The sequence below is a fragment of the Patiria miniata genome, unplaced genomic scaffold (genome assembly GCF_015706575.1).
Source record: "Patiria miniata isolate m_02_andy unplaced genomic scaffold, ASM1570657v1 HiC_scaffold_15, whole genome shotgun sequence".
Taxonomy (NCBI): Eukaryota; Metazoa; Echinodermata; class Asteroidea; order Valvatida; family Asterinidae; genus Patiria; species Patiria miniata.
Genome location: NW_024037053.1, coordinates 1,972,645 through 1,990,620, shown reverse-complemented (window position 1 = coordinate 1,990,620; position 17,976 = coordinate 1,972,645). Strand labels below are relative to the sequence as shown.

The 17,976-nt window shown below is 41.6% G+C and overlaps 1 protein-coding gene across 1 annotated transcript; it reads right to left on the bottom strand.

Moving 5' to 3' along the window:
• Positions 1 to 4,991: 4,991 nt before the first annotated feature.
• LOC119722377 (general transcription factor IIF subunit 1-like) lies at positions 4,992 to 17,976 on the bottom strand. Its single transcript, XM_038192451.1, is given in 14 exon segments — positions 4,992 to 5,903; positions 6,144 to 6,234; positions 7,153 to 7,321; positions 7,868 to 7,950; positions 8,713 to 8,757; positions 8,760 to 8,878; positions 9,589 to 9,733; positions 10,847 to 10,931; positions 11,877 to 12,012; positions 12,344 to 12,514; positions 13,825 to 14,021; positions 14,771 to 14,843; positions 16,485 to 16,564; positions 17,825 to 17,976. Coding segments are annotated over 14 exon segments (1,617 nt in total). The 5' UTR covers positions 17,840 to 17,976; the 3' UTR covers positions 4,992 to 5,695.

The window sequence follows — 17,976 nt, the reverse complement described above, 5'->3', positions numbered from 1 at the left end:
GGGGACGAGACAGGTTTTAGGGTTATTGTGTGTAAATGATGATATTTTCTAAACAGATTGACTAAATTCAGTAACTTTTTTTCATCAAACAGTACCTTGTGAAATTGGCTTTCCAGTCATTATTATATTGGGTGCTGCATATTTTTTTAAATATGAAATATAATGTTTTGGGGTTTGGTTCCGCATTTTTTTTTACTCACCCTGTAACATTATTAAAAACAATAATTCAGTATTAAACATAAGAAGTGCAAACACTTACCAGACTCAGCAGTGTTGAAGAATTCCTTGAGTAGCTGCGACGTTGAACCACATCAGCTTTATCAGCCTGCCATGCATGATAGCGTCCGAGGGTTACAGGAAAATTGATGAACGGATGCCCGTGAAAACCCTATAGCTAGCAAAGGCAAAACGATCAAACGGTCTTTTTAAAAGGTGTAGTTTAAACAATTTTTAACAATGTTCATTGCTTCCTTATTCAAGGCCACTATCCTGTATCACTTCTCCAATAAAGGGCCATACAGAAGGTTAACACCTTGAGGCCATTTCTTTTTACAATTAGCATGTTGTTTACAAGGAAGAAAGTGAGCATTATCATGTCTAAAAAAACATCGGAAAGTCGAAAGACGCCAGTATACAAATATAACAATTAACATGTTTAATTTGAGGCTGGACAGTCGATATTAGCTTCAACAAGTTTTGGAAGTTGATAAAATAGTTCCTAAGGCGAAATTAAAGGGGCACTGCGTCCTGAAAACCACGAAATTTGCATGTTTCTGGTTCTGGTTGAGTCAGTAAAATTCACTCAGGAATATCACACTAACTTCTGACCTTATGTGTAGATGACCTTAGTAAATAGCCTTACATGTAATTGTCCATGTAGTGCTTGGATGCCCTATCCTTGAATGCAAGTAGTGTCCTAGAGTTGACGACGTTTGCTGGCAACTTCTTCCATCCTGTAATTGTTCTCGGGAAGAAAGAGTTCCAGTAGGCTTCCTTGATTGCATGTCGTTTGTAGGATTTTTGTTGGTGCCCCCTGGTATTCCTTGTGTTTCAGTTGAGGTGATCTGCTCGTGAGATGTAAACCAGCTCATGATTGATTTTGTAGAGCACTGATAGCCTTTGTATCTTCCTTTGCTCTTCCATGTCTCCCCACTTGATGTGCTCCAGGATTCCAGTGACTGTTCCCTCTTCCTATACTCTAATTTTTTTGTGCAGAATCTTGTTGCATATTTTTGGACTCTGTCTAGTGTTACGGTATATTACACTCAGTGTGTGTCCCACACAGTCACTGCATACTCCAAAGATAGGGTATGCCATGGATTTCACTTCTTCTGGGCAGCTCCACATATTCCGCCTGATGACTCCGAGAAATTTCTGGGTTTTGGCTGCAGCAAGCTGTGTTCGATGTGAGTTACTCCCCACAAAAGGTGTAGGATCTCTTTGGAGGATTCCGGTAAGCAAATGTGATAGTACAGCACTTCGATGGATTGAAGTTCATGAGCCATTCATTCTGCCATGATTCGAGCAACTTGAAATTGTTTTGTAGAGTTGAAGTGTCCTTGTCAGGTGATATTTGTTGGTATACTAGGCAATCGTCAGCGAATAGTCTCACTTGTGAAGTCAACTTGCTCGGCAGGTAAAGTCAGCAGTAGTGGTCCGAGCACTGCTCCTTGCGGAACTCTTGATGTGGCAGAAGTCCGAGAGCCCATTGAGGTTTAATTAGAATATCGCGCACAAAAGGTTTGATGGTGGCAGCGAGTAGGTGGGGTGTCCAACCGTCAAAACCGTCACTCTTAAGTGACACACCCCGTGCGTTTCGGAGGGGGCACCACCTAAAGACCCCCCCCCCCCAAAAAAAATGACTTTTAATTAGAATATCGCGCACAAGCACGGTTCCAAAGCGAAAAGATAGTTTTCGAATAATTTAATATGCCGAAAAGGACTCGCATCAAACTGGGGAGAAAATCCAAATGGCCCTTAGGATCCCCGGCATACTAAAGTGTTCGCCATATCATACATCCTAAATCCTTTGCTTGCTTTCAGGCCTTCTTCGTAATGTAACTCTCTTTAATAATTCAGGCTCCGCCATGAGTGAGTCTGCTTTACAGTCCATTCATGTATCAGGTAGGCTTTGATACATCGTCAAAAAATCTAAATACCATGAGAATTGACTAACTGGGCCATATTAACGCGGACATTTATTTCTTAATAACGTGATAGGTTGCATTATTGCGTAATTCGCAAAATCATGACTATCTCGAATATTTGGGCCGGCATAATATTAATGCATAATATCGTAAATTACACTATGTTACATTGCAGTGGTTTTTCAATGCAGTACGTGGGTAGCGATGCTTTGGTGTGCATTGCGTAATACTTCTTAAGCCGTGCAGAAATCGGCAATTAACTTGCCGTTCTTAAGTGAATTTTGCACGGATTTTTTTATTCGTAAGTTGAAATTTTGCAAAAGCAGACTCATTCATGACTGTTTGGTGTTGGAATGATCGTTCTAATGAACTTAGACATAAAAAAAAAAGTTTAGGCGGTGTCCCCTCCCAGACGCACGGGTATGGCACTTAAGAATTGCGGTTTTGAAGGTTGGACACCCCACTTACTCGCTGCCGCCATTAAACCTTTTGTGAGAGACCTCCATGGGCTCTCGGATTGGGCTCAAGAGGATAACACAGAAACGGCCACTATTAAGAGCAGGAATTTGAAATCCCCTAACAGACGCAAAATGCTTTGAATGTTGTAATTCCAGGCCATTATAGCAAAAGGGATTTGATTTCGCATCAACGCTGTTTCTTTCAACGGCCTCATAATGTACAATCTCCGTAAAAGGGGGATGCAGAACAATGACTGAAGTGTATAATGCCAACCTTTGGAAATTGCCCAACTATAGGCCTATTGGATTGAAAAAAAAACTATTGCCTGTTGCAGCCGATTTTGTTGTTTGTTTACGCCATTTGCCCCTTACTGTTTAAAAATATGGCCAACTCCCAGCAATGGCGAAATTCTCGAATTATTTCATTTTCACTTGGGTGAGCAGCTCTATGGGTGAGCTGGCCAAATGCAGAAAAGAAAAGAAAAGGTGAAATTATCGGAATTGTTCTTTTGCCGGAGCAGCCCCCCACTTGTTAGCGTCATGACCCGTCCCTAAAAGGGTCAGACAAAATGGCATTAAATGGTTTTGAACTTGTTGAAGTACCGCCTAGGCTATGTGTGTTGGGAGAGAGTGTACCCAAAAATGCATATAGAGTCCGCCCCACTAGAGCACATAGGAAAAGGCGCGCAGTGACGGTTGTTGCAACTATAGGCTTAGTACTAGTACTTTTTTTCCAGTCGTCAGAGAGCATTGCCATAAAAAAAATTTGATATTTACCCAACTGCATGAAGACCATGATTTTGGAAATTTCGGAGTTGTGAAGTGAAGCTTGAGGAAACTGAAGATCGGGAGCCTGCGTCTCCATCTTGTCTCTCAACATTTCTGACATCTTCATGATTTCCTTCCGACGCGGATACAGCCAAAGGTGTTGTATTTACACCGAAGCGGCGGGTAAGAAATTTGAGAGCGCCTGCCACGTGCTTCTGGAAAAGATGTAAACGAGCCGACCGTCGCATCAGCAGGGCTGCACCACCATTCCTTGCAATTGGCATAAAATAATCATATGGCCATTGCAAATTGACATGAATTGGATATTTGTACATTCCACACGCACAAAGATGGAAATGTGGTCCACATTGTAATGTTTTGTAAAAGTGGATACACACAACAAAACGTATGAACCGCGGCCCGCTGGTCCTGTCAAAAGCGCCTTTGAAACCTTAAATAACTTGGGGCGCCTCGGCCTCACGCGGATAGAGCGCCCCCAAGAGTCTCTATTTCTTCCTGAAGAGGGCGCCCTACGCAAACACTGGTCGGGTCAGCACCGTAAAGTTCCGTCATCAATGCGGATCAAAATCTGCCCATCAAGCAAAAATACAACTCTCTTTGTTGAGACAATAACTCAAGAACAACATATTGCATTGAATTGAAATTGCGTCCGATTATTGACCATGCAATTTGACACAACCAGTTTGAAAATGGACGTAAACCGTGGAAGAATACATTTAATACTAAAGAAAATAGGCCTGAGCGGTTTTAATCATGAAATATTCATTCCGAATAAAATAACTTAAGAACAACATATCGCATCGGATTGAAATTGCGTCCGGTTATTGATCATGGAATTTGACCCTACCAGTTCGAAAATTGACGTGAACCTTGTAAGAATACATTTAAATATTGGGTGCTTGAGTATTGATCGGTGCTCCTCTGACTTCCCAAAGAATTTCTGCGTTGTTTGGAGAAAAGTCAATTTTTGGCCAATTTCGATGAAAAATGTAAGGCTTACCCCTTGAATTTTTTTCGATTTTGACCCAAAAAATGGAATTCCTTGAAACATGCTAGAAAGATGCCTAGGGGACCCTAGAACATATTCCAATTCCATTTGTAGAAAGATATGCTTTTCAAAAGAAAATGTGGACCAAAATATAGGGTAAAATCAGTCAAAAATGTTAATTGATTTCTCACAAAATCGATGGTTTTTACCCAAATTTTCAACATATTCGGTGCCTGAGTATTGATTGGTGCTCCTCTGACTTCCAAAAGAAATTCTGCATTGTTTGGAGAAAAGTCAATTTTTGGCCAATTTCGATGAAAAATGTAAGGCTTACCCCTTGAATTTTTTTCAATTTTGACCAAAAAATGGAATTCCTTGAAACTTGATAGAAAGATGCCTAAGGGACCCTAGAACACATTCCATTTCCAACGAATTTGTCGACCCGCAGCTTCAGAGACATTTCAGAGACATTTTCGAGCTCATAACGGCCCTTCCCAATAATAGGTCACAGTTAAACTGGACTGTTTTTCAGAGCAAAGGCCTTGCTGAGATCTTCCAAAACCATTTCGAGGTCCAAAAATCTCTGAAAAAAATTGTAGCAAAGAAAACTTAACACACAATAATTCATGAGCTTTTTTGTCCATGAAAGTTTTATTTACATGCTTAAATCTTGTGATTCATGTACTCCTTTCACTTTATTTAAAAGAGGAGGAAATGTTTTTGGAAACGAACCACAAACAATTTAAGGAAAAAAAACAACTGACCTCTAGCAAAAATACTGTTTGCATTTTTGGATTTAAAAATCTTTAAATGTGCTGTTTTTTTTAAATGTGTGTCATTTGGCAATAATTAATAACTGGGATATTATTGAGGTTAGGGGAGAATGTAACATTAAGAAAGCAGTAACTTGAGGTCAAACCTGGAGGTTTACCTAGAGGTTGAGGTAAACCTCCAGGTATAACTTGATGTAAATTTTGAGGTAAACCTAGAGGTAAACTTTAAGGTAAACTTTGAGGTAAACCTCAAGGTAAACTTCGAGGTAAACTTTGAGGTAAACCTCGAGGTACACATTGAGGTGAACCTCAACTTACCTCCTGTTCAATTTTGCATTATACCCTTAATAAAAGAAACAGTCAAAGGATTGTCCAAAAGTAGTACATTGGAAAAGTCTTCAAGGTCGAACCCTGAGGTATCCAGTAAAACCTCAAGGTAAACGTCAGGTTACCAGGTATTTTCCCCTAATAACAAATGCGCAGTCTAAGGATTGTCCTTAAGAAGAACATTGGAAAAGTCTATAAAAAAATACAAATATTTCATTCCTTTAAGGACCAATAAGTCTTGTCCTTTATCTTGGTCTGTTTTGGGTCCAGTTTTCTCAGGATTTCCGCCAGTCGTTTGACCATGACGTCCGGCTGCAGACCGATCTTCTTGGATTTGAGTTTGTAGAGTAAATCTTTGGTTGTCATGGGTTTCCTCATCAGGTAGCGCCTTACGATGTCCTCCGTCAGCCCCACGGCCTCCCTGTTTCGCAAGACAATGAGAAAAATGAGAAAGAGCAGGGTCTGAACCTGCGACCCATCAAATACTATACTAGTGTTGGCAGTCTGCCAGGGACAGACAGAAAGACAGCCCGCCTGACAGACAGACCGACCAACTGACGACCAACTGACCACCAAGCTCCTGCTAGAGCTTAAAAAAAAACAAGCTGTATCATATCTCCCTATTGTTAAAACAAACTGACACGAGACAAAATTGACTTACTTCCCCGGTGTCCTGCCTCTTGACTGATCTCCTTCTGTCTTGACTCTCTTTGATGAAGACCCTTCCTCGGTACCCGGCCTTTTCAACGACACTGAATGAAAGACATTGATCAAAGTTACCAGAAACAAATGAAACCAACAGGCAACAGCTATTTAAATTAAAATCTGGATCTGAGATTGTTCATTATATATAATAAAATTGGTTCCGTGCTTTAATTATTTGGCCCACTAATAAGGAAATAAATGTGTGCTTGGCCGTTTTAAACACAATTTTTAGGACCGGTTGGCGTCTGGATGCTGATAATTATCAGAGTACATACAGCACTAAGTGTAAACACTAAATATCAGAAGTTGTACCCTTAACAAAAACAATTCAGGATTTGGGTTTTTTTTCTTCATGGGGGAAGGAGGCGGGGGGGGGGGGGGGGGGGGGATTTGTGGCTCTGCTTCTGTTCCTAGTTGTGCCCATCCCATCCCACCCAACCCACAACAAAAATGTTCTTACACCACTGTTTACGAGCAACTGTTGTGTGAAATTTGGACTCTATGAAATACTGACTCATCGGTTGTATTGCGCATGTCTTAACCCTAACCCTGCCAGACGCAAAACAGTGCATCAGGTGAAAAAGTTTGGTGCACTTTGATGCATTCAGCTACCAACACCAGTGCATAAACAGCCAGTACTGAGACAATGAGAGCTAGTCCCATTGAACAATGCTACAGTTGTATCCTGCTGCATTCCAGGACCACAGACTCTGAGGCAGTTTGGCCCCGTCGGAACGGGAAGAATCCTTTTGATCTCCTCCCTTAAGACTTTTGGCCTGATGGATCTTGCTACACTGGGCAAGTGTTGCATGTGGCTGTGTTTGGAAGGGTTTCTAGCCAAAATACCCTGGATGGTTAGGGTTAATGAACATAATTAGGACAGAGACAGGTCACGTGCGAGGGTTGGAGTCCAGAAGAGACCAGAGTTCATAGGAGTCCAAATTTCATATGACAGTGGTACTGACCTCTCTCTTGCTGCAGCTTGGTTGCAGCGTCAGACAGCGTGCATGCCGTGGTCGGGCTGTTAGCGTTGGGGTTCTGGGTGGGTGTCTCTGGCCTGCTGGTATTCCTGCTACCACTCTTTGGCGGCATCTTCTGGCTGGGAGGGGTGGCCGGCCGCTTACTGGGCTTCTTCTGCTGATACGTAACAACAGAAATAATAATAATAATAAAAATAATAATAATTTGGGGGCTAATTGTCCTTATTCGCACCTGAGAAGCTGAATTGTCATTGAGCAGTTGGAGTTCTGGAAAGGCAACAATTTTCAGAACCAGTCGTGGAGTGGCAGTCTCTCGGCCACACTAGGAGGAGCAATGTCAGGAGGAGCGATGTTGCTCAAGACTGGGAGCCAGTCAGTTCTTGTGCTTTGGACAGCACCAGCGATGGGCCTCATGGTGCTGTTCAGCTGGACATCAACAAGGCTGGTGTGTGCAGAGTTCCTCCACACCAGTGCACAGTACTCGGCCACTGAGTAACAGAGAGCCAGCCCTGATGTGCGCAGCATCTTTGCAGATGAGGGGCGGGAATACTTCAGCCAATGAAAACATCTTTTCATTTGCATACCAGTTTCCAATAGGTCTGGGAACTAGACAAGGTAAGGTAAGAAGCTCGCGGATGTCTGCGCTTACCTATAGGCTGGTCCCTCTCGGACAAGCACACAAACAAAGTTAAGTACTTACTTGCATCAACAAGGCTGACTGGATTTTGGTGTCGTCAATGTCGCTGTCATCCGAGTCGGAGCCACTTGAACTACTGGAGGCATCTGAGGTACAAAGTGAAGGCAAAAAGGAAGGTAAGATGTGTCAAACTTGCGACTGCATCCACAAAAGGAAGATACACTGTAGTTGAAAGAAACTATTCAAACTGGATGCCCCCGGCAAAACCTGGCTTCTTTCCAGGAATAAAATGCCTTCAACAAGTGCAAATAAAAACCAAAAAAAAACCGGTCACCATTTCAAAATGTTCTCTCAATCTGCTTTAGAATAGTTTCCATTCCAAAATGAAAGCAAAGTGAAGCCAAAAAATATTCTTTTTCAAGTCAGGAAGAGCCTTGTTTTGTCATGGGCCGTCAAACAAATTTGAAAAAAAAATTCAAACCAGTTTCCACAAGTTTAAGTTAAAATAAAAAAAATTTAAAAAATTCTTTTCTAACTCCTACCCCTCATTCAATTTCTCTAAACCCTTACCTTCCTTTTTGGCCGAATCTTCCTTCCCCTCCCCCCTCATCTTTAAGCTCCTCCCCCCTTCATTTTTAAGCTCCTCCCCTCATCTTTATCCCCCTGTTTTTTTTAACTTTTTCTCAACCCTCATCCTTTTTGGCTCAATCCTCATTCTCCTCCCCCTTTTCTTTAAGCTCCTCCCCTTCATCTTTTAGCTCCTCCCCCTCATTACATAGCTCCTCCCCTTCATCTTTTAGCTCCTCTCCCTTATCTTTTAGCTCCTCCCCCTTATCGTTTAGCTCCTCCTTTTTTCACTTTTTCTCAACTCACACCTTCTTTTTTGGCTGAATCTTCCTACAACTCACCTTCCTTTTTGGCTGATTCTTCCTTCCCGTCCACCTGATCTTTTGCTCCTCCCCTTCTTTCTCTTTCTCTTTCTCTTCCTCTTCTTCTTCTTCCTCATCTTCAATCTTCTGTAGCTCCTCGTCGAGCCCCTTGATGTCTATCTTCTTTTGCTCCTCCTCGTCATCGCTGAATGGACCAACGGGCAAAGAAGCAGGCCATTCAAATTTTAAAGAATTTGCATATCACTGAATATTCAGTGTTAACGTGAAAGCTCACATTCAGCAATCCACATTTTCATACTTTACATAAATTTACATATGCAAATAGCATGCATATCAGTTCAAAACTTTGAAATGTGATTTTGGTGAATGTTTTCACGTAATTGAAATAATTTCATTTTTGAGATTTGTCAATAATGTTTCACTTGGGTCAACCTCAAATGCTGTCCCAATTTCTTCGTTTTCAAGTTGCTAATTACAATGATTCTCACTATTGGTAGAATCCATCCCTAATATAATTGTCCCTAATATAGTCAGGTCCTCCATTTTCAAAATCATAAATTTATAGGTCTCATTTTCCAGATACCAGACTTAGAATTTTGTTTGGTTTGGGTCTAGCGCCCCACCTTCCACTGCCTTGCATTGCAGGGGTTAATCTTCCTGGCACCATGCCTAGAATCTTCTGCTGTGTGGTCTAGTTCCTTGCTTTAAAGGTCATATACTGCAGGGGTTAATTTTTACAGTACCATACCCGGAAAAGTCTGAGATGTAGTCTAGTTCCCTAACTTCAGGTCACACATTTCTGAGGTTGATTTTGATGCCACCATATTTGGAATCTTCTGCAAACTTAGTCTAGTTCCTCACACAGTGAAAGGGTTAGGTTTCAAGGCACCATACCTGGAATCTTCAGAGATGTAGTCTAGTTCCCTGCCTTCAAAGTCTCCTTCGTCACTCTCCTCTTCACCTTCGTCGTCGGATTCCTGCTTCTTTTTCTTCCTCTTCCTAGGTTTCTGCCCGCCCTTTGTCTTGGCCTTTGATTTGGCTGCTTGGACAAAAAAAGACATCCTTTATTTCAAAGACATGACCAATCATTTACTTCTCGTGCAACATTTCATTTCAAATAATAACACCACTCAGAGATGGAATACTTTCAATAATTTCAAAAAGCTAGTAACCTTTTTGATAATAATTTTGTATGTTACTTTTCAGATGACTGCAAATGATCCCATATATGCCTTTAACCAGTTCACATCGGATGACGTGTATACATGCCAAGGTTTTGCGGTATTTGGAACGGATGACTGATAAACACGCAACGAGCGAGGCCAGAAATATCTGTCAGCGAGGCCGGAAATATCAGGGTGTGCCACCCGCAGATGACAGCCTGAACCCGTCTGGCATCGAAGTTCGCGAAAAACAATGCCACGCCTTGGTCCGGTCATGTCAAAATAATCCCGGCGCGAACTGGTTAAACCTAACCCTCCAAGATGCAGCACCCTCAAAATAAAAAGTCTGTAGGACTTGGCTGCACTGAGCCATCAACACCATCGCATAAACCGCAACTTCTTAAACAATGAGAGCTATTCATACAGAATAAATGCCACAGTTGCATCCTGCTGCAATTGGTGACATTAAAATAGTTGGATTTTAACAGTATGGGCTCCGTGCGCCAACCAAAGAGGGCGCCCTTGTACCTAGCAATGACGTCCCATGGGCAGGACCATTGATCTCCATTAGTAAGACTTACTAAATGGAGATCAATGGGCAGGACACATACTTTTCGCTGGTTGACGCGTGCGCACCGTTCCTAGTGTGTGACGCACGTACACCAAGGGATTTGTACTATGCAGTCGCCGCGCTCCGCGGCAAAATATTGCAGTCAGGCAAGATGGCGTCAATCGGTCACCCCCAACTGTACTCTCTTTGCCAGTGAGGGGGTACTTGCGAACGGAATGGATAGGGACAATATAGGGTTAATCGATCTCAATGCAGAAGAGGTGCTCAAATTATAAGAAACTGTGCTAAACTGCTCAGTCTTGCGTCAAAGTGTTTATTGAATTGCTGAAAGTAAAATCTGGCTTCAGTGCTATCACAACAAAGTACAAGCCCTTTGATGCAGCATATTTTTTGTTCTTGTTTGCCATGGTTACAATACCTGCATCGTCATCCTCGTCGCTCATGTATGCATCACTCTCTTCCGATGTCATCAGGTCCTGATAATCATCATCCTCGGTAATTCTCTGACCAAATTAAAGTTTTAAATTGTTAAAATGATAAACCATTATTCTCCACTCACATATCCAACTACATGTTTGTCAAAATGTATTTTCTTATTTTTGGGAGCATTTTTAAAAGGGTTCATCGTAAATATATCTCTGCTAATTTTGTAACGGGCAGGTAAGTGCCGGGTTAATGACCAGGAATGTTTAGAGCTTGATGAAATTTCACTTATTGTGAAATTTTAGGTAAAACATTTCTTCTGGCAAGTCACTAGAGGTGAAAAATCAAGGTGCGCCACATTAAGTGCTGCCACGTTAGGGGACATCAACAATATTACCTGAGCACGAGCCCGGTTCCATCTAAAAATAAGTTCGAAGTTTGTTCGCCAAACGAGTCTTTGCTGTGATTATAACATTGCATCTATGAAAGGCCAAAGCCTTAATTCATAAATACCTAAGACATATTACTCATTCCTATTGGTCGAGAGCCTGTCAACCTGTTTTAAACGGTTGATAAAGACATGGCTGGCTGGTCTTAAACACTTTTCCAGTGTCACAAGAACTTATGAAATCCGGTGCCAGTTCCGTTATAATGCTTGAACGTTCACAATCCTCACGCAGACAGGTGCAATACTACCAGTGAGTCAGTATTTCATACTCCTAAATTCACACTACAATGCTACATCTGCGTTGTGCCCCACATCACGCAGTACGTGGGACGCGCACGTCAATCTCCATATAAGGAGTTGTTTACCAGAGGCCTTACCATTGCATAGCTAGAGGGGTGTTTTATTAATCAAAAATCATTACAAATTTATAATTTTTGACCTTTTGGACCGAAAATTTTTCATTTTTTTAACCGAAAAGGTTCAGGTAATTATCATTATCCAGACTCCAACCAGTCTTAAACAGAGTATTTAACACCTCGCAAGCACACATTTATTCTCTTTAATATTAAAATCTCACCAGACCAGCGGTCCGCTTGGAAGTCTTGGCCTTCGCTTTCATCTCTTCCTCGTCTTCCTTGCTCAGTGTCTCCCCCACGCTCTCCTTCAATCGCTTCTTGACCATCAAGGAGAAGAAATTGAACGTCCGGTCCCTCCTAAATGATTCAAGCATTCAAAAACCCTCCTATGGTTTGATCATTCATAGACGGTCAACAAGTTCTTCCACTTCCCCTGCTATGTATTTGTTAAAATTGTGCAGCAGCAGGATTCCAGTCAAAATAGTGAGTTTGCCATCTTACATTTAAAAAAAAAACTTTTTCATTTTGCCGACGCGCATGGCTACGGCGAGTCGGCGACGCGCGCGCATACCAGAAACCGGAGACTTTTTGGGGGGGGGCCTAAGAGTCTGTTTCAGTAGCCCGGCTGGGTAGTGAAAAATAAAGTCAAGGTCGAACCCTGCAACATCACTGGTATTTTAGCACCCACCTCCCAAATTCTTCCTCCGCCTCTTCCGCGTTCAGCGTCTTGTGTTTCGCCACGGAGGAGAAACTGTACCAGGCCTCGACAGGATAGGCCTCGAAGGATCCGTCTGCTAGCTGCTTAAAGACGTAGTAACTGGAGTTCTCACTGATTAGACCTTCCTTCTTACCCTTGTACCTAGAAAAATAAGTATCCACAAAAGAATTTGGTATTTAAGTTTCCCTTGTTTTTTTTTTCACAGAAGACTGAGCATTTCTCACTGAACTTGTGAGACTATGGGGTTCGGTATAGCAATGGGACCCAATTGCATGGCACCACAAGACGGAGAACAATTATTCAGTTATTCGATTATTTACTATTTGAATAATTTATTGTAGTGTCAGTTAATGATATTTGTGAAAATGAAGGCTTTCTTTTTGAAGGCCACATTACAATGAAGGGTACTGAAACAGAACATGAAAACAACTTGTAGCTGAGCACTTACTCGTGAAAAGTGTAAGATCCACTATGCTGATACTTCAACAGGTTCAGTTTTCAACATTCCTCTTTAGATTTTGAGTGGTGTTATTATTGGAAACAAACAAAATTCATGAAAAGCAAATCGTCCTACATGCCTTTAGCCCTAACCTTCCCAAATCCTCTTTGCGAAATGGAGGATTTTGCAGGATTGAGGCTAAGTAGGAAAAATGTGTGGCTGATTTTGCAGGATGCACTGTGTCAAGGTCTTCGGCCGGATCATGTGTTGTTTATGCTCAGCCGTGCATAAATTTAGGCCTGGATTATACTTGAAATCCTCCGGACTGCTCCAGGATGTCACTGACTCTGCCTCAACATATTGACAGTGATTGCTGGAGGATTTTGCAGGATTGAGGCAGTGGTCACCCCTCCGAGGACCACAGTCAAGAAACAAGGGAGGATTTTGCAGGATTGAGGCGGTATACATAATTTTTACATGGAGGCAGTTGGAGGATTTTCCAGGATTGAGGTTAGTCTATGTAACAGATCACGGTGAATGCTGTGGTCTATGATATGTGAGCAGATTCGCTGATTTAATAAGGCAAGACAACCACCTCTTGACCTCTAGATTTTTACCAATCCGCGGGCGCTTTCTATATCGGGTCTTCGGTCATTTAACAGTTGTGCATTGTAGACAATGGATAAAAAAAAACCTGTGTTGCACGCTCTGTATCATGTTACGCGCATATGCCCCCGGCTGTTGTTGCATTACAAAACACTGCATTCGAATTGACCAATCAAACCATTTATTCCTGATTAGGGAATGAAATGACGTCACGATTTAGTAAAGTTGACTCCGATTGGCTTGCGTGAGGCTTGCATATATCTGCACGTTATACAGGAGACTATTGGCTCCGTGGATAACGGGTGATACTCAGACTAGATTGGGGTTGCATCCTAGCAAAAATACCTAGGGAGTTGGGGTTTATGTCTAGTACCACATAATTATTCTTTTGGTCCAAGTTACTCACTTCTTCCCCGGAGCACCGATCTGTTTGAGTATCCACGGCTGGTCCTCCTCTTTGTACTTCTTGGCCCGGATGCCGTATTTCTTCCGTCTTGCTTCCTCCCGCCTCTCCCGGCCAAACTCGCTGCCGGCTCCGGACGTCGGCATGTCCGGATTCAGCATCTTGAACTCCTTCAGGTTGTTCTCCCGTTCCATCTTGGCCTGTCGACCAAACAGCCACAACTTTTGAACACACTTGGACATGCTCAGCATTCCTTTATAGCGCCTTAAGGTAAGAGGTCACGCGGCAAGCTTCTGGACCCTCGCGCGGCCCATCTATGAGCATTTTATGAGCATGGATAGCCCTTTCACCTTCTATAAATTTTTTTGCAGAATGATTTATAACTGTAACACCCCAAGAAACACTCGTGTTGGTATTTAATCTTGGTATTCTTCAAGTAAAATTGAGGAAAAATCACTTGGGGAAGGGCAAAAACCAAATTTCATTTACGACCTTTTATATCCGAAATTGTCGTTCTTAGGTCTCCTTGTTTGTGCACATTTGTTTTCATATCGTCTACTCGTCACAATGCAGTGTGCCACCACAAGTTTGCCAAGGAGAGTCCATTTTTCGAGTTTACGGTCGACAAAACGTGGCCCATTTGAACGAGTGTCAGCAGACCACTTGAGCTAATTTGTTGTAGATTTGGGCATAGCGTTCTGCCGCCTTTACAAAACTGAAACATCTTATTTATTAAAAGAAAAGAAAAGCGCAAACGTATACTCGAATTAAACGCTTAAGAGACTACTGGCCGGAAAAGCTAATAATCTCAAATGTCCCGCATTGCGATTTTGTCGACCGTCTCCCACAATGCGCTGGTGGTGCACTGCATTGTGAATCGCCCGAATTGCAGGATTTCCAGGACTGTGGAAACCCTTCCAAAACTACAGCTGTGACATTAACTATCTACCTGTTTCCATTTGGACAAGTCCACATTGTCTCCTCGGTTGAACTGCATGATGCTGTACTTTCTTGTTGAATTACTAAGGAAAAAAAAGTATTATTTTAATACAAACAAGAGATAAATGGGAGGAAAAATCTAAATTTACAGCTAACCCTCAATACAGAAAAGAATACACATGGTATGACCATTGTTATTTACAGGTAATAGATTAGGAAAAAAAAAAAAAGTCTCCGGTTTCTGGTATGCGCGCGCATCGCCGTAGCCATGCGCGTCGGCAAAATTAAAAAGTTTTTTTCAATGTGAGATGATGTCTCAAGTCCGCCAAACTCACTGAATTGACTGGAATCCTGCTGCTGCACAATTTTCACGTGTTTTTAGATAGGATTACGATCGAGTATAAGCTTTATGTGGCCTCTCTGGGCTCCCATACATTTTGCACTAAATTTAGTCAGGCACCATTTGCAGTCATCAGCCGACATTTGAAGAAAAAAAAGTTAAAAAAAAAAAAAAAGCTGCGTCGCGGCACCACTTTTGTGGCAAGCTCCATACCAGAAACCGAAGACTTTTTTTTAGCCTTATGGGAGATGGTCTATTTTACAGCAAAAAGTAGACTTTGATTCAGTTGTTCTGGTTTTGGTTACCAAACTATAAATCTTTCTCAACAAAAAAAATGATTGCCATCTTTTCCTGCACCTGTCTGGCTAGTCACCACATTGGTCTTAAATACACAATTTTCCTCCAACTCCCAAGACATTTAGCATGCATCACTATGCGGCTCACAATATGGAGCAGACTGTGACCTTGAGTTCGGAAAACATGCAAAACGAAACCAGGCCAACTTTACTCACTCTTTAACCAGCAAAATTCTGCAAAATTTTCATTGGGCAAAGAAAAGGTCCTCAGTATTTCACCAACCAAGTTTGAAATCTCAAAGACATTTCTTCAATATTTTGCACATGAGAGGGAAGTCATGTGATATCAACAATGAGGCTAAAGGCTAGACTGGTACATGTCCAACCATGGCCCAACTTTTTGAAAAGACTGACCTCTTCATTCATTGTCACTAGTCTGGTGTTGAACTATGGAGAACTGTGTAGAAATAGAGACAAGTACCAGACATGCCAAATGTTTCTTTGGACACAGTTGATTAATGCAGTACTGAAGCAGTGTTGGACTGGTTGTTTCAGGTGCCAGTCTATTTTCTTGTTTTGCATGTTTTCAAAATTTTCGGACTAAGTATGGAGATGTCTGGTTTTGAAGCACATTTATGGGGATACTCGTATCATTGGCTTAATCCTATCTCCCTAGGCCTTTTTGCTAGGATGTAGCCTCAATCCTGCAAAAACCTCCAATTGGCCTCATGGAAACAAAGCATAGCATCAATCCTGCAAACTCCATTATTTCTTGAATATGGTCTGTGGAGGGGCGACCACTGCCTGAATCCTGGAAAATCCTGCGGCAGTGACTGTCAATGTGTTGAGGCTTGGCCAGTGACATCCTGGAGCAGTGCGGAGGATTTCAAGCATAATCCAGACCTATATTTATGAATTGCTGAGTAAAAACAACACAAGGTCCGACCCAAGACCTTGACAAAGTGCATCCTACGAAATCAGTAACGCACTTTTGCCATGTATTCTCAATGCTCCAAATTCCTCCACTTTGGCAAAGAGGATTTTGAAGGATTCAGGGCGGTTAGGGTTAAACATTAAATCAAAGTTACCTTTTAAGTTTGACAGTGCAGTCCGCTGGTTCAGACGATCCCATGGCTGAAGTTGAGGGACGTGATGGACCTCTAAAATTCTAGAAGTTGATTATAAATATTAAGTTTTTTAAAATTGGCATTTAACACTCACCATAACAATTAGGAGTATTCGGATTCCATGCTCTGATTTAGACCCAGTATAGTGGTGTTCCCTAACGTGGCGCACTTCGACATTTACCCCGACTTTCCACATCAGTGTTGCCAAACTGCTTTGTTGACAAACTTCAAGTTCATTCAGTGAAATACTGGTACTTTTACCTTTTTAATGCTTGCTATTTAACCTCTGTGAACAATTTCGGTTTCATGAAATTTAATCCGAAATTCAACATCAGTGGCGTCCTGAAATTGGGCACGAATCGGCTGAGTGTTCCCTAACGTGGCGCACTTGAATAAATGATGGAAAATTCCAAATTAACATTTAAGAATTTCTGTAAAGTTGATAAATTCTGATAAACAATTATTATCTCTACTTACATACCCAACTAGAAGTTTTTTGTGAGAAAATGATTTTCTATTTTTTTTGGGGGGGGGACATTTTCAAAGGGTTCACTGTGCACTTCGAAATAAAATATAACTTTGTAACGGGTTGATAAACTTGTGATTTATGAACGGGAGTGTTTAGAACTTGATTCCGTGAAATTTCAGTTAAAACTTTTGTTCTAGCTAGGCGCTACATGCGAAAACTCAAAGTGCGCCACGTTAGGGGCTGTGCTACTCCTAGAACTATGATGCTCCTGAACTATGACACATCACCAATCTCCTTTTTAACATTTGCACAAAATCTGGCAATAGCCAGACCATATCCGAATGTTAACATGGTTTAAAAAGGCCTTAAGTTGGGTACAAGTTACTCAGACTATATTGCCCCAGTTATTACGGATTAACGTTACAAAAATTTACTTGCGTAATTAGGCCTACTTCCTTTTGCAATTGCTTTAGTTTAAACTTTAATTGATTTCTAAAATTTTAAAGCCAAGTCTGCCATAGTTCAGTTGTTTAGTTTTTGTGTTCCTTCCTCTGTGGTTTATGTTGAAATACCACTAAACTTCAAAGTCATCAAACCTATTTCTTTGTTATGATTTTGTAGTCTGGTTCTATGTCCCAACTGTGATTACCATGACAATCCGCTCATTGCAGTTCGGGAACACGACCTGAATTTTTGACGGGCGCTTTTCATTTTATAAAGTTTAATATCACCATGGAGAAATAAAACGAAGGTAATTTACGTATGAATATTGAATTCGATTGATCTACGATTTCAAAAATACACCGAATTATACCTGTGATTCAATACTCACACTTTTGAGAGCCATGATCTACATGTAAACTACGATTTATGAGTGTAGCTCGTCGATCCTGCATGTGTATGCGACATAAATACAGCTGACTCTGGTTATTGAGCGGTATGCGTTGTATACGTCTAGGTATAAGACGGCGATTCTGCGCGGCT